At 40.0% G+C, this 26,475-nt stretch overlaps 1 protein-coding gene across 1 annotated transcript in view; it reads left to right on the top strand.

Annotated features, from left to right (window-relative positions):
- NID1 (nidogen 1) overlaps nt 1–26,475 on the top strand; it is a 62,675-nt gene that overhangs the window by 26,316 nt on the left and 9,884 nt on the right. Inside the window, exons 8-15 of the mRNA XM_070734006.1 lie at nt 1,793–2,035; nt 4,845–4,988; nt 7,160–7,288; nt 18,621–18,764; nt 19,613–19,735; nt 21,876–22,091; nt 23,309–23,481; nt 25,118–25,244. Of these exons, the coding sequence (XP_070590107.1) occupies nt 1,793–2,035; nt 4,845–4,988; nt 7,160–7,288; nt 18,621–18,764; nt 19,613–19,735; nt 21,876–22,091; nt 23,309–23,481; nt 25,118–25,244 (1,299 nt within the window). The remainder of the gene's footprint in view (nt 1–1,792; nt 2,036–4,844; nt 4,989–7,159; nt 7,289–18,620; nt 18,765–19,612; nt 19,736–21,875; nt 22,092–23,308; nt 23,482–25,117; nt 25,245–26,475) is intronic.

Here is a 26,475-nt window from a genome sequence, read left to right as displayed (position 1 = left end):
TAGCAGGCCTCCCTGCAGCCTCTTGGGACCGAAAAGGGACCCTGGGGGCACAATGTGCGACCCCCCCCACCCCCGTGCATGTGCACATATCTCCCACATATGCCCCATCCTCTGTGCATGCGTGGCAGATATCCAAAAATCAGCTGGGGGCAGTGGGAGGCACATACATATGTATGGTGGAGCTGAGCTGGGTGATGGCTCGCGTGCCCACGGAAAGGGATCTGTGTGCCACTTGTGGCATGTGTGCCATAGGTTCACCATCACAGTGCTAGGCTGACCAGATGTGGGCTGGAAAGATCCAGATTACCTCAAGATACGAACCCCTCGTCTTACGAACAACTCAAGACACGAACCCGGGGTTCAGAAAAAATGTGCCTCTTCTTACGAACTTTTTTCGTGATACGAACGCCAAACCCGAACTTCCGGGTTTGGCATTCGGAGGCTGCTGGGAAGCCCCCCAGCCCAGCTGTGACCTTTTAAAACAGCCGCGCAGCTTCCTAGCCGTCTCCCGAAGCGGAACGCCAAACCCAAACTTCCGCGTTTGGCGTTCGGAGGCTGCTGGAAAGCCCCCCCAGCCCGGCTGTCACCTTTTAAAACAGCCGCGCGGCTTTCCAGCAGCCTCCGAACGCCAAACGCGGAAGTTTGGGTTTGGCGTTCGGCTTCGGGAGACGGCTGGGAAGCCGCGCGGCTGTTTTAAAAGGTCACAGCCGGGCGGCAGCGTTTTTTTTGTGGGGTTTTTTTTGGTTGCACGGATTAATTGACTTTACATTGTTTCCTATGGGAAACAATGTTTCGTCTTACGAACCTTTCGTCTTACGAACCTCCCCCTGGAACCAATTAGATTCGTAAGACCGAGGTATGACTGTAATTGCTAGATGACAGCAGTGTGTTGAGTTCTCTGTGCCTCCAGATTTTTGTAGTCTAGATCCGTAAGACCCATGATCAATTGATTAACTGTTCAGTGTTGTTTACCATTTCATAGATTTTAAGAGCTTGCTCTCAAAAACATCCATTTGTTTGATGGATGGAGTTTAAGATTGCGAAACAAGACGTAGTGCAAAAGTTGAATTGTATGATGCAATGGGAAAATATTTCTGCTTTATTATGAAACCTGATGGGAAAAAATGGGTCATTTTAAGAAGATTCTACTGAAGTCACACAAGGATGCTGAGATTGGGAAACACTTGTCTCAGGAGATCTGCTGCTTTTCTTTAGCCGAGTTCAACATTTTTAACGTCAGCTGTAGTCTGTAGTTGCACAATATAGAATGTTACCTCTTTTAACACTGCAAACGTCTTTAGTTAAATAAAAGTCAACTTAGCATAAATTAAACACAAGCTGATTGATATTGTTGAGACTTGGCTTAAACTATTGCATAAATATAAAAAAGATAAATAAAACATTAGCCTTTTATGAAGGAATGAATTGGGACACCCCTATCCCTACCCCAAATTTATAATGGAGAAAGAAACAGTGAAATAAATTTCTGTTTTTCACGTTCCTCCCCCCATGAGTCTGAAAAGCTGTTCTGAAGACGCAAAACAGCTCTAAAGCAGCATGAAATGTGATAAAAGAGTGCAGAGGCTCGAGAAAATAAATAAGCCCCCCATCCCTTTTCCTTTGTCATAGGAAGCAGTTGTTTTTTGGAGTCTTCTGTGAATGAATTATCAAGAGTCAGTCCTATCATTGTAGAGCTAGATTGTTTTTTTGTATTTTCATATTGTTATGTTAAATGAAATATATTCAAGTGTGGCTAATTTTTATTCATATGAATTTATTTCATATATTTCAGTTATCACATCCTCTTCTACCAGAGAGTATACTGTGACAGAGCCAGAAAGAAATGGATTATCGGCAACATATACATTTTCTTATCAATGGCGACAAACTATTTCGTTCGATGAATGCATCCATGATGATTCCCATCATTCTGGTTTGGCCACTCAGCAGCTATCGGTGGACAGTGTCTTTGTCTTATATAACAAAGAGGAGCAGATTTTGCGATATGCAATGAGCAATTCAATTGGCCCAATTGGTACGGTCGGTGACAATTAGCCTGGTTCACTTCCTCTTCCTTTGCATAGAAGCCTGTCTTTGATTTTATATTTGTGGGTTTTCAGATGCAACAGTCCAGATGAAAGAGCCCTTCTCTTTGCTAATCCACCCTCCTGCTTCCCACAGAGTCAAATCAGGCATCTCCAGGATGTAAGAACTGAAAGCAACAGTCAGGCTCCTGCTGTTCATTTCTAAAATTAGTTTCTGGCATATTGCCTTTGATCCTAGAAGTCCCATTAACAGTTCTATTCTTTATGAGTTTCAGAAATCTTTGCTTAAAGTAACTTAAGTTAGTGACCATCACTGTACAATGTGCCAATGAATTACATATTTTAGTGAAGAATTACTTTCTTGTGCCTGCCTTGAACTACCTGTGCCATCCAGTATCAATGAAAGGCCCTGAGTGCCAGTAATATGAGAAAAAAGAATTCACTATCCATCCCCCATATATTACTTTTCATTACTGTTTATTGCCTTTAAGATAAATTTCCATGGTTTGCTAAACTGGGTGGGCAGCAACCTGTGGCTCCGGAGCTGCTTGTGGCTCTTTGGGCAGAAGATGGAGAAGCAGCTGGGGTGGAGTCTCAGGCGCCTCACTCTTCTGGCCCTTATTCTATTCTTTATGAGTTTCAGAAATCTTTGCTTAAAGTAACTTAAACTTTTATTTTATTTTATTTTATTTTATTTATTTATTTATTTGATTTTTATGCTGCCCTTCTCCTTAGACTCAGGGCGGCTTACAACATGTTAGCAATAGCACTTTTTAACAGAGCCAGCATATTGCCCCCACAATCCGGGTCCTCATTTTACCCACCTCGGAAGGATGGAAGGCTGAGTCAACCTTGAGCCGATGATGAGATCTGAACCGCTGACCTTCAGATCTACAGTCAGCTTCAGTGGCCTGCAGTACAGCACTCTACCTGCTGCGCCACCCCGGCTCATGCCTCGGTTGCTTGGGGAGACAACCTGCTCTCTGCCCTGAGACACTGGCCCGACCCAGCTGCAACTGATACCGCCCTTGCTAACATGGCGGCTGGTGGGCTGGGAATGGGATTGAGGAGGAAGGGATGATGGAAAAGGGGATGGGCCCGTAATGCCCTTCAAGAAGCTCAGGGCAATGGGAAAAGGTGGCTGGCCCTACCAAACTTTGCAAGCCCACCTGGAATCAGGAAAAGCTGGACCAAGTTGTCCAGCTCTCCTTGGGGCTCTTTGCTACTCTTTTTCTTTCTTCTTTTTGGAAATCTGGGCTGGCTGAGGAATGAGTGCGAACCACAACAGAGGCTTCCCTTCAGGTGGCCCTCCTCCTCCTCCTCCTCCTCTTGCGACCCTCTGGCTGGCTGTGATGGGGACAGGAGTGTGTGCACGAGCAGGGAGACCCTCATAAAACAAGCCAATGGGCTCAGCCAAAGCATAGCAAATGCACACGCAGGGTGGGCAGCCGCTCGTTTGAGGAAGGTCTCCCCACTTGTGGGTACACTCCTGGCTCCACCACACCTGACCAGGGCATCATGAGAGGAGAAGGAAGAGGAGGGTTGTCCGAAGGAAAGCTTCTGCTGTGGTTTGTTCTAGTTCCCCAGCCAGGCCAGATTTCCAAAAAGAAAATAGAAAAGGAGTAACAAAGAGCCCCAAGGAGAGCTCACTTGGCTTTGTGAGAGAGTGAGAAGAGACACAGATGCAGAGAGAGATATATACAGAGATACACACTCACATACACAGATACAGAGAGGGGTGAGGGAGGGAGATGCACAGAGAGAGAGATACAGAGGTGGGAGAGAGGGCAGATATAGAGAGGGAGAAGGGGGAGAGGTACAGAGAGGGGAAGATGGGGGAGAGAGATAGAGAGATACACAGGTGGAGAGGGAGAGAGGGAGAGACAGAGGAGACGGGAGAGAGAGAGACAGATACAGAGAGCAGGAAAGAGAGTGGGAGAGAGATATAGAGAGGGAAAGGGGGAGAGAGAGCACTGGTGAAATCCATTTTTTTTTTACTACCGGTTCTGTGGCTTGGTGTGCGTGGTGTGGCTTGGTGGGCATAGCATATACTGCAAAATCTCCATTCCCACCCCACTCTGGGGCTAGCCAGAGATAGTATTTCCTGGTTCTCAAACTACTCAAAATTTCTGTTACTAGTTCTCCAAACTAGTCAAAATTTCCACTATCAGTTCTCCAGAACCTGTCAAGACCTGCTGGCTTTCACTCCTGATGAGTGAGAGGAGGAGAGGGAGAGAGAGGAGAGAGAGAAAGAGATACAGAGGGAGAGAGAGTGGTGGAAGATAGAGGGCGAGAGAGATAAAGAGAGGGCGGGAAGAGTGGGGGAGAAATACAAAGAGATACAGGGAGAGCGGAGGAGAGAGACATAGATATAGAGATGGGGAGAGAGGGATGAAAAGGGTTTTATAGTTTCTGGTTCTCTGCCCTAATGACCAGCTGAGTAGGTGTGGTTAGGGGGGTCAGATGACTCAGAGTGAGTGATGTTGAGTTGACCATGCCCACCCAGTTTTGTGGCTCCCGATGGTTTTTTTTTTCTGTGGGAAATGGGTCCAAATGGCTCTTTGAGTGTCTAATATTGCAGATCCCTGGTTGAAACCTTTACAAACACGAGGCATATAAATGTTTTAAGCTGAGTATTTAAAAGCTATGCTGTCCAGATTTTACACCCATCAGTATCTTATTAACATGGAAACCATTCAGTGCTAACTTAAACCACATTTTCAAGAGCACAAATATAGTTTATGTAGATTATTTTTCAGATAACCTTCTTTGAAAGTATCTTCTATGGTCTCTTGGCAGATGGTTCGGGTGATGTAAGCCGCAATCCTTGTTACACGGGCACCCATGGCTGTGATATAAATGCAGTTTGTCGTCCAGGAACAGGAAATCAGTTTACTTGTGAATGCTCATTGGGATTCCGGGGAGATGGACGGACGTGTTATGGTAGGAATTTTACTTTTAATAGGGAAGAACAGGGATTATGTAAAATCAATGTGATATTTCATCACTGTATTTACTTTCAGAATCTATGTTTTGCTGTTTGATATACTATTTGTAATAAATTTGCTATACTGGTATATTTCCCCCTTGAACGTATGCCAACAGAAAGACACCTGATTTCCTCAACAGAAATAGCAGTATGATCAAATTATATTCTAAACAAAAGTACAATTTTATAGCATTTTTGCTTACCTTGAAGTCCTGAAAATTAGGACAGAATTATATGTGACAGAGATCTCCAACTTTGTCAACTTTAAGCCTTGTGGACTTCAACTCCCAGAATTCCTCAGATTCCAAGGCTGGAAATTCCTGATAAGTGTAGTATACATATAGAGGTTATTTGTACAATCTGACCTGTTCCTGCTGCGATTTTTTTTTTAAACTAGGAGGGGACTAGACCTAGATTGAGAATGTAGAACCAAGGAAGACATTTTTAATCCTGTGTTCCGATTGGAAATGGTCTTTTGCCCATAGCCCTAAGGAATGCAATTCAAATGGAAACCACAGTAAAAATGCTGAAGATAAAAGTCAATTCCTACCTATCATCTGCAAAAATGAGGGGTGAGGGAGGGGGAAACCCGAGCCAATCCATACAATTAATACTGCCTTGACTTTTACTTGTGGTTTCTCAGGGCCAAACTAAAGGTGGTTTGCAATAATAGTTAGTGCACCAGTTGTTGTTTTAAGAAAACCAAAATGTTTTCTTGGGAGGTTGTGTATCGGAACTGAAGGATGGCAGCACAGAATTGCTGCCATCCTGCTTGAGTTATGTTTGTGTTTAGAATTTTTCACAACTACACAGCAATCTGAAAATAATTTTGAACAGCATGGTAATTAGGAGAAAAAGGATGGATTAGCCATGACCCTTCACAATTTATCCATCTTCTGCAAGGCTGCAATCTTCTGAGGTATTTCAGGGTTAAAAATAAATACCCATCCCCTCTTGTGCACACCATGATGTTGTCATGATATTAAATTACTGTACTGTACTGAAACCGATTGAATGAAAACACACCAATACCTTAATCTGACAAAATCAGATACAGTGGTACCTCGTGATACGAACCCCTCGAGATACGAACATCTCGAGATACAAACGCGGGGTTCGGAAATTTTTTGGCTCTTCTTACAAACTTTTTCCGGCTTACGAACCCACTGCAGATCACAAAATGGCGCTCCGCTGGGCACCGCCGCCTGGCTGTCACCTTTTAAAACAGCCGGGGAGGCTTCTCGGCGTTCTCCCGAACCTGAACCCGAAAAGTTCGGGTTTGGGAGAACACTGAAAAGCCCCCCAGCTGTTTTAAAAGGTGACAGCCGGGCGCCGCCGCCCAGGGGAGCACCATTTTACAATTTTTCCCCCCTTGCACGCATTAATCGCTTTTACATTGTTTCCTATGGGAAACATTGTTTCGTCTTATGAACTTTTCGCCTTACGAACCACCTTCCAGAACCAATTAAGTTCATAAGACGAGGTATTACTGTACTACGTTCTTCATCACTTATGTCTTGACAAGTCACTTGACTGTTGTAACGGGTTTGCTTGGAAAACAGAGATAGCCTTTCATCTGAACTAAAGCTAAACAAAGATACAGTACATCATGTCAGAGCCCCAAATAGCATCTGAGAAATAAATCAGATTCCAGTCCAATTCTCTCATCCAAGGTTCGATTTATTAGCAGAGCCATGTTGGTCATGTCATTGCCATCCCGATACTAACTTCCTTTCAGTACCCCACCCAGATTAAGGTTCATCCCACATCCCCACACCCAAAAGTTTATCATGAGGACCAGTCTGGTTGCAGGGATGTCACCGACTTTCTCTTTACTTCAGTTGATGCAGAACAAAGATGACCTTGGACTGTAAGAAAGGAATTTGTTGTGGCTAGTAACTTTCCCTCTCATATAACTACCCCTCCCAGTTCCCCTAATAACATTCTACTGTGGCAGGCCAAAGTCACTAACTACATGATGGCTTCTACCTGACATATCGTGCTCTTCCTTTAAAGAAACAGAGATAGCCTTTCATCTGAACCAAAGCTAAACAAAGATACATCATGCTCTTCCTTTAAAGAATTGTAAGTGGCAGTTGTATAATAATATTACTTTTCTACACAGATATAGATGAATGCCAGGAGCATCCAACAATATGTGGCAGTAATAGTATATGTAGTAATCATCCGGGAATTTTCCGATGTGAATGTTTCGAGGGTTATGAACTTTCAATGGTTGAGCGAATATGCGTAGGTAAGTTTATTTCAAAACCTCCATTGTTGTTTTGGGAAATCCAGGCTACCTTAAGAAAATAATACAGGTAGTCCATGACTTACAACCATTAGTTTAATGACTCTTTGAAGTTATGATGCCTCAAAAAAAGTGCGGGACTTATAGCTTGACGTTGCATTTATGACACTCATGGTTACATAATTGAAATTCAGACATTTGGCAACTGGTGATCACATGATTGTGATTTGCAAAAAGTTTGCCAATTTTCAACACAAAATAACCCCCCACCCGTTGGGAAAACTGGATTCACTTAATGACTACCTGATTCATTCAAAACAACTGCTGTAAAAATTGAAGTAGAATTGGTGCAACTTGACATATAACTGATCCCAATTGTAGTCACTTGGCATTGACAACAATAGCATACACATCAACTCTCCTCTCCCCACCCTCCATTTCTGCCTTTTTGGCCACCAGGCACTCTGCTGCTGCCTAATCCTGCCACCCAGCAGTGGGCTACAAGTCGGAATACTAAATTGTGCTTGCCGCCGCGACTTGTAAGTTCTTGTGGGACCAGCGCAATTTTGGTGCTGCACCTGTGGAGGTAGCAAAATTGCACCCATGTTTCTGCGAGGTTTTACCTGCAGCTCCATACACAATTTTTCTACCTACACATGTGCAGCAACAAAATTGTGATGGTCCCGCAAGAACTTACAAGCCACGTTGGCAAGCGCAATTTAGCGTTCCAGCTCATAGCCCACCGCTGCTCCTACCCCAGCTGACCTTCACCATCTTCTGCTGCTTCTGACGGAGTGTGCTTGTGAGGTTTCAGGCAGGGCCAGCAGCTGCTTCAGCCAGAGACTCCCTCAATGAGAGGGAGAAACTACCAAAAGTCAGCCAGAAGTGGTGGGCAGTGGCAGGGGTAGGTGCAGTGGCAGGTTCTAAAACACTTCTACTACGAAGGCAGGGGGGGCAGAGCCTCTTGTCACTGGTACTACCGGTTCTAAGAATCGGGAGCAACCCACTATTGGGTAGGTGGTGGAGTTGGGGTGACCAAAAGGACAGAAGAGGATAGAGATGGGAGGTGGGGGAATTGAAGTGGAAGGGAGTACTGCAGGGTAGGACAAGCATGAAGTCCTTACCTAACAACGGTATATGTCTATGGACGTTCTCAGTCATCCAGGGGTCATGGAGGTCCCAAAGGTGCTTTTTCAAGAGGCAGCTGGACGTTCTGATTTCCTTTGAAGATGTTTCGCTTCTCATTCTTAGCTTCTCATAGGAAGCTGAGAGTTGAAGAGGCTTCTTGAATGAGAAGCGAAATGTCTTCAAAGAAAAGCTAGAAAGTCTAGTTACTTCTTGAAAAAGCACCTTTGGGACTAAAAACGGTGTACAACACTGGCCTATTGGTGACAACAAGGACTAGTGGAATAGCTGTTGCTAGGCACTGCAAACATGTGATGTTTTGCCTAATGTCTGCTTTGCTTAGCAGTGAAACTTTTAGTCCCAGTTAGGGTCATTAAATGAGGACTACCTGTACAATAAAAGTAGTCACCACTTCTATGTCATCGGTTTCTTAATATGGTGTACCTTGTACCTTTCATGATACAATTTCCACCCCGCCACACTTCCATTTACATAGGTAGATAAGGGGCAGAAATTGTATTGCAAAACATTTTATTACAGTTACATCCCCCTTGTTCTTCTTACTGATGACTATGTTGTTTGTTCTGCTGTCATTTATGTGCAATGAAGGACTACCAAATTTTTACTACTACACTGTGGGCGTGGCTTATGCAGGATGCCCTGCATTTTCTTTCAACATCTTACAGTGCAAATTGGGTGCTCTGGAGTGGAGCTCCATTTTCGTTACCCCACTGCGTCCCCCTCCATCCGGGCAGCAGCCCATCCCTGTTTAAGTGTAAAAATATCCCATTCTGCTCTGCAATTCTGGGTCATTCCAGTATTGCTAGAGACGATGAGGACACTTGGCAAAGAGCACCTGGGAGATTTTTACAGCTAAATAATAGAAAAAAATCAACTAAATCAACAAATGCATGTAAAAATTTAGAGCCAATACTTGCGCCCCTTTTTAAATTTTTTTAGTAGTGAAATTAATACAGTCTTGGATTTCATAACTCATAACATCTATTCTATCATGGATCCCCTAGTAGAGAAACATGCAATGTGATCCCAGCAGAATTTGTGGTGAAGTGTCTTTTTTAACTTTTACTGAATAAATTACTTGCTATATTAAAAATGTCCTAAAGAAGAGTATTGAGGAAAGAGGAGAGACATAAAACTGTGGCTGAGTTAAGATTAAACTTTAAATAAAGGGAGATTAGACAGTTGATAGTGAAGGCATGTAATGTGATAAGGTTTCTAAAGTTTTAGTCTGATGCATTTTTTTATTGTCTGCCAAGCAGCTGTATTAAACATTTCCTTATATTTTAGTAGCTTCAACATCTGTTTGGAAGAAACTTTAGTGCTTGGCTGTAGCTAGGAATGTTTTTAATTATTTTTTCTTTCTCCTTGTCAAATGCAATTGTTTAGTTAACTGTATCTCTCCTAAAGGAGAAGGAAGTAAAAAAACCCTCTAATATCTGGAGATACTGTAGTTTTGGGATTTAGTGCAGACTATACTGAGCTAGATGCAATATTCAACAACTTGTATTCTACATATACACAGTCCCAGACTTAAAGACCATAATTGAGCCTGGAATTACATGATAAATCGTTGCAGTTGTTAAGTAAGTCACTATTATTAGTAATAATAATAATAATAATAATAATAATAATAATAATAATAATAATACTTCTACACTGCCCTTTTCGAAGCAACTCAGGGCGGCGTACAACATCAACATAATGAAAACAATATGTATGAAGAAATCTAATTATTGTTTAAAAAGAATTATTAATAAAATCATAAAAATCCCCATATGCAGTCATTCCCATTCATTCAATTCAATAATTCACAACATCGTCCGGAGACAATCTCATCTCTCACATCCCCCAAAGGTAGCAGCAAAGACCACGAGAGAGGGAGTTCGTTCCAGAGGGCCAGGGCCACCACAGAGAAGACTCTTCCCCCTAGGCCCCGCCAGACAACATTGTCTGGCCGACGGGACCTGGAGAAGGCCGACCCTGTGGGACCTGACCAGTCGCTGGGGTGCATGAGGCAGAAGATGGTCCTGTAGGCAATCTGGTCCTAAGCCATGTGGGGCTTTGTTGGTCATAACCAGCACTTTGAATTGTGACCGGAGACCAATTGGCAACCAGTGCAGATCGCAGAGTGATGTTGAGATGTGGGCAGATCTTGGGAGTCCCACAGTAGCTTGCACGGCTGCATTTTGCACAATTTGCAGTCTCTGAACACTCTTCAAAGGCAGCCCCATGTAGAGAGCATTGCAGTTATCGAACCTCGAGATGATAAGGGCCTGAGTGACTGTGAGAAGTGACTCCCTGTCCAAATAGGGCCGCAACTGGTGCACAAGGCGTACCCGTGCAAATGCCCCCCTTGCAATAGCTGAGAGATGGTCTTCTAAGCTCAGCTGTGGATCAAGAAGGACGCCCAAATTGCGGACCCTCTCTGAGGGGGGTAAAGACTTTCCCCAGGTAATGGATGGACAGATGGACTTGTCCCTAGGAGGCAAAACCCACAGCTTATTGTCTGCCAAGCAGCTGTATTAAACATTTCCATCTTGTCAGGGTTGAGTCTGTCATTAATTAGATAATAAAAACAATGATGATAATGATAATGATAATAATAATAATAATAATAGTTGTTGTTATTGTTATTATTATTATTGTTGTTGTTGTTATTATTATTATTATTATTATTATTATTATCATTATTATTATTACATCCTGGGTTTCCTGGTGGGAAAATACTGATTGTTAATTGGTTAGCCATGCCTGGCAACAGACTATGTATATAGTTGCCAGGCATGGCCTTGTTGGTTGATTGTTATATCTTGCTTGCCTTGGTTGTTGCTCTTTGGCTTGTTTAATAATAAAGCTCCTGAATTCAGGCTGGCCTCACCTCTGGAATCAACTCCCCCCAGAGATTAAAATTGCCCCCTCCCTCCTCGCCTTCCACAAGACTCTGAAGACCCATTTATGTCGCCAGGCATGGGGGGATTAATGCCCCCCTTCTGATTAGTAAGACTTGAATATGGTATGATTGTGTAGTATCGATTGTTTTTAATGATAGTGGGAAATGACCAATAAAAGATTAGGAATCACTGTCGCTCTTCTCTGCACTTTTTCTAGAGTCTCAACATCCTTTTTACATCGTAGTGACCAAAACTGAGTGCAGTATTCCCAGTGTGGCCTTACCAAGGCCTTATAAAGTGGCATTAACACTTCACGTGATCTTGATTCTATCCCTCTGTTAATGCAGCCTAGAACTGTGTCGGCTTTTTGGCACATGCTGCACAATGCTGGCTCATATTTAAATGGTTGCCAACTAGGACTCAAAGATCCCTCACACAGTTGCTACTGTTGAGCAAGGTACCACATATACTGTATCTGTGCATTTTGTTTTTCTTACCTAAATGTAGAACCTTACTTTAGATAAACCTCTATTACACTGCACTATCTATTAGTTACTGATGTTTAGAGTTCCTCCCAATTCTTACTCAGCCTCCTCACTCTCTTCACACATAGTTTTTTTCCTTTTTCTTTTAAAGTTGATTTACTTTGTTCCCAAGAGTTATAGCCATCTACTCTCTAAGGGAAAAATATTTTCAGGTTTTTCAGCAGTTATGTCAGGAAAGTATGACCTCAAGGCTGTACAGACAAAAGATAAAATCAGTATAAGGAATAGATCTGCTATCCTTAGCTTGTGCAAAAGTGAATCTGAGAAGCTGCATCAAATAATGAAAAAAAACCAAAGAGGGGGGAAATATTTGAAGAGGAAAGGATCCAAGTATCCATCAAAAGATGCTATTGTTGTAGGGAAGAGAAAGCGGATGAAAGTTCTACGATGACATTTTACAAAGTAAACAAAAACCACAAGGAAATACGTCTCAGTTAAGAACTCAAAGAAATAAAAGAAAATGGCTAAAGAGATAGAGAGCTATTATAAGAAAATCAAAAGAAGATTTACAACTAAGAGGTTTATTAAAGAGAAAGCACAGAAGAAATGAAAAAGAGGCCAAAAAAAGTAAACAGACAATACTAAAGCCATTTAGAAAGAGCTTTATAGAATGACAAAAACATTTCAAGGGATTGTGTATGAGTTCAGAACCTATTCCTATACAAAGTGACTTAATCAGGCAGTACCTAGTATCATATAGGAAAAGCCATGGTACAAGTGAAAATGCATTGTGTCAAAAGATTTCAGAAAAAAATGTATGGCTATGAGATTGCAAGAAAAGAACCTGCAAAAGAATGTGCAAATTAGAATTTTTTTTACAATTTAGATTCTTAGTGGCTACGTGTGATTGGACACACAAGGAATTTGTCTCCAGTGCATAAACTCTCAATGTACATACAAAGCAACATTTTGCTCCAGATCTTAAAAAGGGAAATAGAATCACGTGTAGAACTACAGTAGTACCTCTAGATACGAACTGCTCTACATGCGAGTATTTCAAGATATGAGCCACGAGGGGAGAGACATTTCTGTTCTAGTTCCGAGCTCAAATTCGGGATACGAGCCGAGTGTCCACTAGGTGGCACAAGAATCCTTGCTTTTGGTTATCTCGGAGGGGGGAAAAGTTATTTGTTCCAGAATACGAGTTGCCTCGAGATACAAGCTCCCTTATGGAACGAATTATGCTCGTATCTAGGGGTACTACTGTATTTACCTCTGATCTCAAACCAGATAGTTAAAATAAAATAGATAATGGAAAATATAAGCAAAATAATGATTTAATCTTTATACTTGTCAACAATAAAGAATGAGAATGTTGATAGATAGCATCCCAAAGTAAAGTGAGATTAATTGTAAGAAGATATGAAAAGTAAAGATATATACAAAATGTATTATAGGTGGCACCTTCCACCGGCAACATTAGCCAAAATGTATAAAGGAACAAGTCCAAAATGTTGGAGGTGTAAAAAAATGGGGACATACTACCACATTTGGTGGACCTGCTCAAAAATGAAAAAATTCTGGAACAAAATGCAGAATTGGATAGAAGAGATTTTACAAATGAAGATAAATAAAAAACCTGAAGCCTTTCTCCTGGGAATTATAGATCAAAAAATTGAAAAAAACAAACACTACTTATTAATTCATATATTGACAGCAATTAGAATAACGATAGCTCAAAATTGGAAGCAACCCGAACCTCCTGAAGACGATTTGATAATTAAAAAAATATTAGACTGTGCTGAATTTGACGCACTAACAATTAAATTAAAAAATAAAGAGGATTCCGAACACGATAAAACCTGGATACATCTTTATAACTGGTTTAAGAAAAGAAATAAAATTCAAAAAAAAAATCAAATTAACAATACTTTATATCCTTTTCATTACATAGAAAAAAAAATACAAAAGACATATATACAAAAAACCTTTTTATAAAGAAAGATCTGTATGATATTAAAGAAATTGAATATGAATAAAAGAAGGCGGATAAGAAAGAATTAAATGATTTAAAGAACAGTGACAACCTACAAGAGAAAATGGTATACGCTGAGGACACAACATGCTTCACCAGAAAATAATTTAAAATCAAAAATAATTCAAAACTTACCTCCTGAAGGGAATATAAGTACAAATATTATAAAATATACTAAGTGAATAGTTATTGTTATTAATGTACTTAAATAAGCAATTAGATCTTTTTTTAAGAATATTTTCTTTTTGTTTGTTTGTTTGTTTGTCATGTTTGTTTGTTCGTTTATTTGTTATGCGTTGATTTAGCATTGTATTAATATAAAACATATTGTATGTAAATGTGTATATATTTGTAATAAAATCTTTATAAAAAAGAAAAGAAAAGAAAAGTAAAGATATTTTAAGAAAGCAAAAAACACAACTCCAAACTTTGAAGTGGTATCTTTTGAGTAATAAAGAAGGATTGAATTATGTCCCTGAAGTTGGTACCATTGGCTACAAAAAGTAGCTAATCAAATGGTCTTGGATTAAATAAAACTGACTGCTTCAAGCACAAATTCACAAATTTTAGGATTATGATTTGGACTACAGAAGAAATACATCAAACATCCAGCCCTTGGTTATCAATTGGGACCAAGTGGAGCAAGTTGCCAGTTTTAAGTTTTGGGGTGTTATCATAAAAGAGGACCTGACCTTGGGCGCTCACATTGCAGCAGTGGTCAAAAGGGCCCAGCAGAGATTATATTAATTGAGACTTCTCAGGAAACGACAACAATGAAAAATTGCTGGTGACCATCTACCACTGCGCTATAAAGAGTATCTTAACTTACTGCACCTGTGTATGGTTTGCTAATTTCACAGTGGCCGATAGGACAGCACTCCAGAGGGTTAACATCATTGCCCAGAGGATCATTGGTTGCCCTCTCCCCTCCTTGGTAGGGAAGGGCTAGGAGGAGAACACGGGAGGGGTGGGGGGAAGAGAGCGTGGAATGGGAGGATTCATGCTCTCCAATCCTGAACAAGCAGTCCTTGCAGGCCAGCTGCCAGGAAAGCAATCCTTGTGGTTCTCCAGCCAGAAAACTTTGTAATGGGAAAGTGAGGGGGGGGAGCCTGGCCATGAATTTGAGATGGCAGCATCCAATAGCACTGAAATACTGTGTCTCTATTGAACCTTGTTGTGAGAAAGCCAGGCTTTCAACACCTACTGCTATAGGTAGGAAGACAGGGGTGTCTCAGGAGTGGAGCCTTCAGTGTGAAGTCTCTCTTCTGCCCCCATGAAAATCATCCCCCATCCCCACTCCACTTAAATGCCCATAGGGTATTAGGGTTTGTTTTAAACTTCCAAATGAAACTGAAGATCCCCCATTGCCTAGAACCTCCTGAAAATGCAACCTCCAAAGGTTGGGGGGCTGGTAGGTGGGTGAGGCTACATTTGCCGCAACTTGGGTGTCCTCCTCGATCCACAGCTCACATTAGAGAACCATCTTTCAGCTGTGGCGAGGGGGGTGTTTGCCCAGGTTCGCCTGGTGCACCAGTTGCAGCCCTATCTGGACCGGGACTCATTGCTCACAGTCACTCATGCCCTCATCACCTCGAGGTTCGACTACTGTAATGCTCTCTACATGGGTCTACCTTTGAAAAGTGTTCGGAAACTTCAGATCGTGCAGAATGCAGCTGCGAGAGCAGTCATGGGCCTACCTAGGTATGCCCATGTTTCACCAACACTCCGCAGTCTGCATTGGTTGCCGATCAACTTACGGTCACAATTCAAAGTGTTGGTTATGACATTTAAAGCCCTTCATGGCACCGGACCAGAATATCTCCGAGACCGCCTGCTGCCGCACGAATCCCAGCGACCGATTAGGTCCCACAGAGTGGGCCTTCTCCGGGTCCCGTCAACTAAACAATGTCGGTTGGCGGGCCCCAGGGGAAGAGCCTTCTCTGTGGCAGCACCGGCCCTCTGGAACCAACTCCCCCTGGAGACTAGAACTGCCCCTACTCTCCTTGCCTTTCGTAAGCTCCTTAAGACCCACCTGTGTCGTCAGGCATGGGGGAACTGAGACATCTCCCCCGGGCATATACAATTTATGAATGGTATGTCTGTACGTATGTGTGTTTAGAAAATGGGGTTTTTTAAATGTTTTTAGTAGAAATTTAGATTTGTTGTAAACTGTTTTTTCACTTTGTTGTGAGCCGCCCCGAGTCTGCGGAGAGGGGCGGCATACAAATCTAAATAAACATAAACATAAATAAACATAAACATTTGCTGTATAAGATGCACCCAAATTTTCACTCTCTTTTTGTGGGTAAAAAGGGGTATATTATATTCCAAAAAATAGGGTAGTTTCTCTCATGTTTTAGAGACAATTTAATTCCCAAGTGACTGATGACTATTCAGTTTGGAAATGTTCTGTATTTGTTTAAAACTCATTAATCTGCCAACATTTTTATATCTCACCAAGTTGCAGCCTATAGTCAGTTGCCGAATTGTAATTCTGGGTCATCGGTGGCTTAAACTTTGATAAGATAGTGAATCATTCTTTGTATAAGCAACCAGAGCTTGCAAAGACCCCTTTCGTGGCTTTATTGTTTCTCCCCACGGAGCCATTGCCAGGTTTTGTTTATGTATTGAATTATACAGTTGATTAATTTCCAGGATCTAAATGTTGCACGCAATACTGCAGAATTTCAAGAACATATTGCGCTCTGTAGTTGGTGTCACAAGATATATTTAAGCAAAAATATAAAAATTGTGCTATATACTGTGTGCGTATCTATCTGTCTGTCTTCCCCAGATGCAAAACAGTAACTGGTGGTAAATTCTACTGGAATGATTTTGAGTAAATGCTAGTACTAGGACACACACACACACACACACACACACTAATGACTACCATCTTTGGAGTCTTTTCTTTTGTTCAAGATACAGGTTTCATTATGTTTATATATTTATGGCCTACATTCTCCTTTTCCCACATTCATTTTCAAGCAGAAATGAATACTGTCTGCAAATTCATGCCTAGATGTCATAGGAAAAGGAAGGTGGGAGAGATAATTTAGAAAGTAGGTGAAAAATTCTTCATAGCACATTGTGAATGGCAAATATGGGATTCCCTGAGATCTCCTAATTCTGTTAATGACAAATCAACAGGGTAGCAGGGTGGTTCCCAACATGGGGCCCATGCCCCACAGGGGGCAACTGGATTTTTAATGGGGGAAATTGGAACCTTGTTTAAACCAAGTTAATGACCTTTTAGGCTTCCTCCGTGTGAGTAGGAGTTCACTTTTTGAATAGTAAGAATTATATGTCAGGGTCGGGGGGGCATCAGGATGTTAGAGATACTTCGGTGGGGCATGGCCAGAAAAAGATTGGGAACCACTGGACTAGAAGCTTGGGACAAACAGAACTTGCCATGCTTCTTTTTCTTGACATCTGTAGATTTCCATCTTGACTATTGGTTCAAACCAGCAAAATGTGCTGCGAATTGTAGAGAAGTGAAACATTTTGTGCAACATAATAAACTAAATGATGGAAAGATCTACCATGAATGTTAGAACCTGTGCTTGAGAAAAAAGCAGAATGCAGGAAATGTGGTAAAAAAGAAGCAGCTAAACTGAAAGACGACTCTATCATCTATATATAAACTGCAAAATTGACAGGAAGGAAACCAAAATATATCTGATAATCATAAAATAAATAAATAGAGAGCACTGGTGACATGGGTACTAGATAGATGCCATAACACACTTTACTCTTCTAAGTAACAATTTGGCTACCCAGTGTTTTTATGATTTCTCCCAAATTTTGCAACATCTCAGGCAGTGATGGCAAAACTATGCCACGCGTGCTGGAAGTGGCATACAGAGCCATCTCTCCAGGCATGCCAGCCGACACCTGTTGCTCTTCCGGGTTCTGGCTTCGCAGTTCTCTGGCATGCAGGCACATGCTGGAAATCGGAAGTTCAGCTTCCCAGTACGTGCATGCACACCTGGGAGCTGCTCTTCCGGTTTCTGGTGTTCCCCTGCATTCAGTGCAGAAAAGGTTTGCTCACACTGATCTAAGGTATAAAGTTGATAATACCTTGAAATCCCAGCTTGGAAAGATTACTTTTACAAAGTCTACAGTACTCAGTACTGTACTACTAAGTACTCAGTATTGTAGTACTCAGTACTACAGTACTCAAAGTCTACAGCACTCAGTTTTTTCTCAGTTTTCAACATTTATTTATTTATTTATTAGATTTGTATGCCGCCCCTCTCTGTAGACTCGGGGCGGCTCACAATACAATAAAAACAGTTTATAACAAATCTAATAATTTACAATATAAAATATTTTTTAAAAACCCATTATTAAACAGACATACACACAAGCATACCATACATAAATTGTATAGGCCCGGGGGAGATATCTCAGTTCCCCCATGCCTGACGACAAAGGTGGGTTTAAAGGAGTTTGCCAAAGGCGAGGAGGGTAGGGGGAGTTCTAATCTCTGGGGGGAGCTGGTTCCAGAGAGTCGGGGCCGCCACAGAGAAGGCTCTTTCCCTGGGGCCCGCCAGCCAACATTGTTTAGTTGACAGGACCCGGAGAAGGCCCACTCTGTGGGACCTAATCGGTCGCTGGGATTCGTGCGACAGAAGGCGGTCTCGGAGATATTCTGGTCCGATGCCAGGAAGGGCTTTAAAGGTCATAACCAACACTTTGAACATCTTCTGATTATTTTTTTAAAAAGAAAAAGTTTCAATTTTAATCTTCTTTGCATATTCATATCTGATTTACAGCTATTGAACGTGAAGTGAATCATTGTTTGATGGGTTCACACACATGTGATATCCCCCAACGTGCCCGCTGCATCTACTCGGGTGGATCTACTTATATTTGTTCATGTATTTCGGGATTTTCTGGAGATGGACGTTCCTGCATAGGTGAGGGATTTGCTGGGGTGAAGTATTCTCCATATTTTTAAAAAGTTTTTTTTAATATTAATTTTTTTAAAGCAAATGTGCAATAATAATTTATATGAAAATTTTATTAATTATAACTATATCTTCATAAATTCTAAAAAGGCAGAAATAACCAATTGTTACCAGCATGAACTTATCAAAAGTTCACCGATTCCATCTAGAATACTCAGGATTTGCAGGCAAATAGCAATTGTTTGTTTCAATACTAACAGTTATAAAATAATCTCATTGTAAATATTATACTATTACTATGAATGCATATTTTATATCGATGGGGGAAATTAAATGTTTCTCCAATATTTGATTCTCATTGAATTTACTATGCCATCGACTATTCATTTAGAATTTTAGATGCACAGAATATTAGTATATTCCAACTTCCTAAATTTTTCTTTAAAACACCTTAATCATTGAGTAAGATAGTTACAACTATCTTGGAACCATTTAGCATGCCCACAATCTATGTGCATAAATGTTGTTTGTAAATTATCAAACAAATAAAAACCCAGTTGCTATGGCCTAGAGGTGGAGCTCTTGCCTCAGAATCAGGGGGTTGTGAGTTTGATCCTAGATAGAGGCAGGTATAGGGTCTCCTGCTTGGGTTGGACTAGATGACCTGCAAAGTCCTTCCAACTCTGCTAATCTGTTAAAATAGTTTGATACTATTTGACTCAGTAGGCACTATGCCTTGATTCCTTGCACAGAAAAATCCATGGGGTTGCAGACTCAAATATTTTGCAGAGGATTTACAATAAGATATTGCATAGAAGAACCTTAAATCTTGTATTATTATTCTCTTGTAAAAATAGATGTAGATGAATGTCAATCGAACAGTTGCCATCCAGATGCTGACTGCTACAACAGCCCAGGGTCCTTCAGCTGCCAATGCAAAGCAGGTTATCATGGAGATGGCTTCCACTGTGCACCACAAGGTAAACCTTTGGAATAATATGTAAAACATTTACAGTGGTACTTATACTTAAAAACTTAATTTGTTCTGTGACCAGGTTCTTAAGTAGAAAAGTTTGTAAGTAGAAGCAATTTTTCCCGTAGGAATCAATGTAAAAGCAAATAATGCGTGAAAACTCATTAGGAAAGAAATAATAGCTTGGAATTTGGGTGGGAGGAGAAGGAAGAAGAAGAGGGGGAGGACAGTCGCTGCCAAAGGAAGAAGGTGAAGTGAGGGGAATAAAAAAAAATCCAAAACTTAACGCTTAAAAAAAAAAGAGGGAGTCTGAGGTGGCGAGGAGGAGCATGTGCCTCCCATACACCCAGTGCAAGGCTGCCTCCCATACATTGCGCCAGAGAGAGAAACCCAGGCGGGCGAGAAGGGGGAACCTCCTGCTCCTTTGACTGAAAGGCTGCTGCTGCTGCTACCTGCTTTCTCTTCCTTCCCATGCTGAAGGGCTCCCCTCTTCTCTCGCTTACTCGCTTTGTAGCCGGCGCCTTTCTTTCACTGTGGTGACTCGTCAGTTTGGCTGAAGCCAAGTTGATCCAGCTGGGGCGAAGCATCCCCTTTTGCCTTTCCACGTCCAGACGCTCCAGGAGGCAACCTCGTGCCGGGTGTATGGGAGGCAGCGAGAGGGGGTCACCACAGCGAAGTGGTTTATTCCCTCTCCAAGCGCCCAGAGAAAGGAAAACGCTCTCTTCGCTCTGAGCTGCCCAGAACAAACGGAGCTTTTCTTTTCTCTGGGTACTGGCAGAGATTTATTCCCTCTCCAAGCGCCCAGAGAAAGGAAAATGCTTCGTTTGCTCTGGACTGCCAAAGCCTCCTTAAGCACCACCAAAGGGCTCCCCTGACAGGAATGCCAGGAAATTGGACGAGCCTTCATGCCGCTCTCAAATTTCCTGGGAATTTTTTCTGGGCTTGCATTCTTAAGTAGAAAATAGTTCTTGAGAAGAGGCAAAAAAATCTTGAACACCCGGTTCTTATCTAGAAAAGTTCTTAAGTAGAGGCATTCTTAGGTAGAGGTACCACTGTACTAAGAGTGTCTATAATTCACTATATCTTCACACTCCCATTGTTTTATTTCAAAAAGAAACTTTTCTTCATAGGCTTTATTTACCATACAGAAACAAATAAAAGACACTCTGACTAGAGGCTATTATCACTAAGTACCATTCATCAACTGTAAAGTGTTTTATCCTTCACAAAGGAAATGAATTGCTGATAACAATTTGCATCAAATTGGTAATGCTTTCTAACAGAGGTAAAACTGAACGGATTTCAAGTATAAGCTCCTAATATTGAAGTGTTACTGGTAATTAACTTTTCTTTGAATGTCTCTTAAGAATATCACTTTAAAATGACATATTGCTTCCCAGAGCTATCATGAGAAAGAGGAGTTATCTTATACCAATCTACTTCAACCTGATATCCTCCACGAGGGTTGGACTACATCTGTAGAATATACAGCTGTGCTGCTGGGATCTTTTTATCTAAATACTTTTAGGGCACACATAGTTAAGAACATAGGAATAGACTTACTGGTTCTCTCTTGAGTATCTTTGCAGTCTAATACTCAAATGTTTTCTGCATTTAATTTATTCAAATATATTATTTACAGCTGTGGAAAAAATGACCATTGGTTTGATTTTGCCCAAACCCACAAAAAAACAATAATAGCTACTTAGAAACACTATTCTTCCAGCAAAAAGAGAAAGAATAAAGACATCCACAAGGTACTGCTGGATTGGCTCTCTGACACATTTAGCCCAGCAGTCTATTCTTACAGCACCCAAATAACTTCATAAGTAAGCCAACAGAAGGCCTTCAGAAACCATCACACGAAACCTAGTGACCATTGGCCCCTCCCCTTGTATAACTTCCTTGTATGTTGAATCCAAAGTTTAAGTGCATATTGTGTAAAGAAAAAAAAAGTTTATCTTTTCACTGAACAGTGAAACAAACAGTGAGTAGTCTAAATGACAGACCATCAGCCATTTCTGATGTGATCTATATGGATTCCAGCTGACTTTGAAGAACTTGTGTGGACAGAATATGGGCTTAGGTAACCCACCTAATAGAAATAAAATTAAAGCATTTTTTACATTTTCTTCTTTTTATTGTAGAAGTAGAGAAGACCAAATGTCAAAGAGAACAAGAACAAATTCTGGCTTTGGGCCCAAGAGGACCTAGGCCAATTGGCCAATTTATTCCCCAGTGTGATATCTATGGGAATTACTTGCCAACCCAGTGCCATCCTAGCACCGGCTACTGCTGGTGTGTGGACAGAGATGGCAATGAGATGGATGGTACTAGAAGCGGCCCGGGTATCCAACCTCCATGTAAGTTGCTTCTAAGTTAATAAGTTAGTGCAATGATTTTCTTCATTTAGATTTTGCCTATTCTTACTTTTAAATTAACTAAGAAGATTGATATGTTAGGAATTTGATATATTTTCAGCTATTTGTATATCAAAATTCTGTGATTAAATGAAATGTACCTTTATACTATATATGTGATTTGAATTATTTGGTTTTATTTTATAATTAGATTTGTATTTTCAGTAATAGAAACTGCAGTAGAAAATGTAAAATATTGTTAGCATGAAACATTTTGGATACATTTTCCAGTCCAATACTGCATTTTACCCAAGTTCAGTGTTTCTCAATCTTTGCAACTTTAAGATGTGTGGACTTCAACTATCAGAATTTTTCTTGGAGTTGAAGTCTATACATCTGAAAGTTGCCAAGATTGAAAACTGGCCTAGTTGGTAACAGAAAGTTAAAACATAGGTTCTTGGTACAAACCACAGTGATGAAACATGTATTAACACCTCACATATCAAACTGATTCTTTGGACTTGCTTCCTGATGTCAGACACAAAAATGTAACTTATGTGGTTTCTATTGAGATATCATAATGCACATTTAATCAGTTGTTTCCTGTGTTTTTTGCATGGATGTCTGAGGAATGAATAATGGTTGGGGAAGAACGTCCTTCTTGGTTTTGGGGGGGCTGTTCAATGTTTTTTAATATTGTTAGTAATACATGATTGGGAACTTCACACTTACATTTTTTGCTGTGTGCATGTATGTATGATGGGTGGATGGATGGATAAATAAATAAATAATCAACTGTAATATAAACAAATAAGTTTTCAGTATTGTACCTGAATGTGTGGATTGCTACCTTTGTTTTTAATGGTTGCATCTCTTAAGCAAGAAGTATAGTATGCAGTGAACATTTATAAGCTATAGGTTTGTATGATTGCATGTTTGAGGATGCGTGCATACAGTGGTTTAATCATGATTAAGTTTTGCATTTAGAATCTGATCACTTTTTGTGGTGGAGGCCTGCATTGCAATCTGAAACCAGGGCAGCTAAGGTCATTAGACCTAAATTTCAAATAACAATGCACCAAATTGCAATCTCCTATGTATGTATTGTAGCAATGTGCTAAACTGTGAGGTTTGTACTATATTGGTAAAATTATCAGGCCTTGTAGATATGGCAAGTCTTGTCTTTGAGTAATATGTGTTTTATATTATTGGTCAATAAGGTCTGGGCACAGTTGCTCCTCCTGTTACAATTGGACCCTCAGTAAAACCAGATACAATTCCCCTGCCTCCAGGAAGCCACTTGCTCATTGCTCAGAGTGGGAAGATTGACCATGTCCCTCTGGAGGGAAATGTTATGAAGAAATCAGATGCAAAAGCTTTGCTGTATGTGCCAGTAAGTATACCAGAAACAACATGATACATTTCTTTTATTTTTTAAAATTTTCTCTATAATCTATTGTTTTTATTCTAATCTTCAAAACCATATATTATTATTTTCTTTTTTCCACCAAAAAATCAATAAGGAGTTTTCCATCATCCTTAAATTTAGACAATGTCCTATATCTAATTAAAGCAGTCATCTCAGCAAGTTCTACCATCTTCATTATCCATTTCTCTACATATTTCTATCGCTTGAAAAATGTCTCTCTAGTCCACTGCTAGGAGTAATTCTGTATTGAATGACTAGACTTAACATTGTGTCTAGTACATTTTTTGAACCCTTGCCTTAAAAAAAAAAAGTGGCATGTATAATTAGTGGTTAAAGTCAGGGCTCTCTAAAGGAATAAAATGTTCCTGAAGTGTTGTATTTTATGTTTTCTTACTTCTGAGATAATCATGCTGAACTTTTACAAACAAATTTACTCTACATGGAGCTAATTTTTATGGGCTTTCTAAGCATGTCAGGGTCTCCTATAAAGTTTTTATTGTTTGGGACTCTTTGATTTGTAGATAGCTATAAAAATTTATGAGACATATAAGATTCATCCCGGGTACTTTCTTTCTTGATGTACTTACATTTCTACTGTTATAATCTTGCAATAGTTTCCTATAAAGTGGTCAGTGTCTATATTCTGTCATAGGTTTCTTTCTTCTTATTCTTTTGTCTCTTGTCTGTGTCTGACCTGAAAAATATTCCTCTAATCTTCCATTTTCTTCTGCAATTACTCTGAGTTTCTTGCTATATAGTAGGGTCTTAATCTTTTTAAATAGTTCAGGTCCTCTGAATGGATTGCTTAGCATTATATTTTTTTTGAAAAGGTAATAGAAATCATTGATCCTGTACTTTCAACCAAAGTTGCATTTTTTCCATAATTCCAATTATACACTCATGCCATATAGGTATGGTACATATCTTTTTTATTTGAAGTTGAGAGGCTAATTAAATTGTGCCAGGAAATTTAGTTGATAGTATTGTGTCAATGACAACAGGTGTTAGAATGACAAATTTGAATATGGAGAAGAGAAGACAAGCAATATAAAAATAGTAACTTCCGGTCAGCTAAAGGACAGAGTGAAACTAGAATTTTATCAAGCACAAAGTTTGAGGGGAATCGATTTTTATGGTGAAATTAATATTAATTAGAATAGTTAGTATTTCATGATTCTGTAATATATTCTGATTCTTCCAGAAACCTAATCTATCTATAATTGGTATTTGGCATTTAAATATAGGAACCTCCCTTATAGAAAGTCAGACAATTGACTTCACACATTCTGACAGATGGTGACACCCTAAAGTCTCAGCATAAGATTCTTCATTTGCAAATATCAAATTGGGAAAGACTGAAATAGTGATTAGGTTTTAGCTGGGCTTACAGGGGTCTCAAGATTTAGGTGACCATCTATTCCTTTTCTATTGCTGCAATGTAATTTGTTTCTGATCTTGGGTATTGCCTTAAGCCAGAAGGCAGCACTTAACCCACCTAGACTGATTCCTAAGTACCAAACAAAAACAGATTTGATTAGAAGTAGGATATAACCTTTGAATTTCCTCACTAGTCTCTTACTGTTCATTGTCTAAAATGCAGGATAAAGTTGTTATTGGAGTTGCTTATGACTGCTTGGAGAAGATGGTTTATTGGACAGATATCAGCAGCCCATCTATCAGTAGAGCAAGCCTTGGTGGAGGAGAGCCAGTATCTATCATAAAGACAGGTAGGAATTATAGATTTTCTTCCTCACCATGTCACGCTGAACCCAATGTATATTTCCAAAGATGGAAGATGATGTTACTGCAGTTAACATTGAAGACCTCAGCATAACCTCTCACAATATCTTGATAAAAGCAATTCAACCTTATAGGGTTAGTTTAAAATTAGTGCACAGATAGAAAATTGCAGTACCATGTTACCCCCCAAATAAGACATCCAATGATAATAAACCCAATCAGGCTTTTGAGTGCATGGCAATATGACCAGGGTTCAAAAAAATATATAAAAAAGGGTCTTATTTTTGGAGAAACATGGTACTTGTCTTTCTTTGCTGAAAAATTGTTCAACATTCTGCTGCGTCAAAAAGCTTTTTAGTTGCAGAAAAACATCTAATCATCTAATCAATTATTTTGAATCTCTAGATTCACTTGGTCTATTACTACTACTATCCAAGTTCTCATACAAGAAATCATATCCAGTATTGATACTAATGGAATGGTACCAATGTTGCTCTGTTCAAAGAATCCATTGATTGTTATATTTATTGGGTACAGCCAAAAACTTTAAAAAATTGTGTAAATTTGAATTGACATGTTGATAATGTTGATAAACCAGACTGATGGTACCTATTAATATTGGAATAGCTTTGTTCCCAAACCAGTAAATACTGATTTGATTTTGGAATATTTTGGAATAAAACACTGTTATGTATTGCATTTTTCAACTTTTGATCGTTTTCAATTTTATTTTAGTATAACAGACAAATGAAGACATATAATTATATGTAATTTATTTCTTTAAAGTGATGTGTATTAAACCAATTTTGTTGTGATATTTTAAATGTTGTTTTGATTGCATCTATTGCTATAAGAGCTTATTTAATTATCCCTAATTTGTATGTACAGTGCAGTCCCTTTATATATATATAACTCAGAAGTAAATATCCCCAAGCTCAGTGAGAGTTACTGCCTAGAATGGAGGTTTCAATCTCAATGAGAACAAATAACCTACTGACTGTTTAGAAAAATTCTTTAAAATGTATGTAAGGGACTTGTGCCAACTTGGATGAAGCTCTTCTAGCTGCTCATATCTCACAAGGCCACAGAGCAATAGCACAGCTGCTTCTGTGAAAAAGTTTTAGCAGGGAAGTCTGCATTAACCCCTTCTTAATGAGTAGAAGTGGCTTTGCATAGGTGAAATCTCTATCTCAGCTGAGTAGACTATGACCTTTATAA

This window comes from Erythrolamprus reginae, chromosome 1, assembly GCF_031021105.1.
Source record: "Erythrolamprus reginae isolate rEryReg1 chromosome 1, rEryReg1.hap1, whole genome shotgun sequence".
Classification (NCBI taxonomy): Eukaryota; Metazoa; Chordata; class Lepidosauria; order Squamata; family Dipsadidae; genus Erythrolamprus; species Erythrolamprus reginae.
The sequence above is the reverse complement of the archived record's forward strand: the minus strand, read 5'-3'. Positions and strand labels throughout refer to the sequence as shown.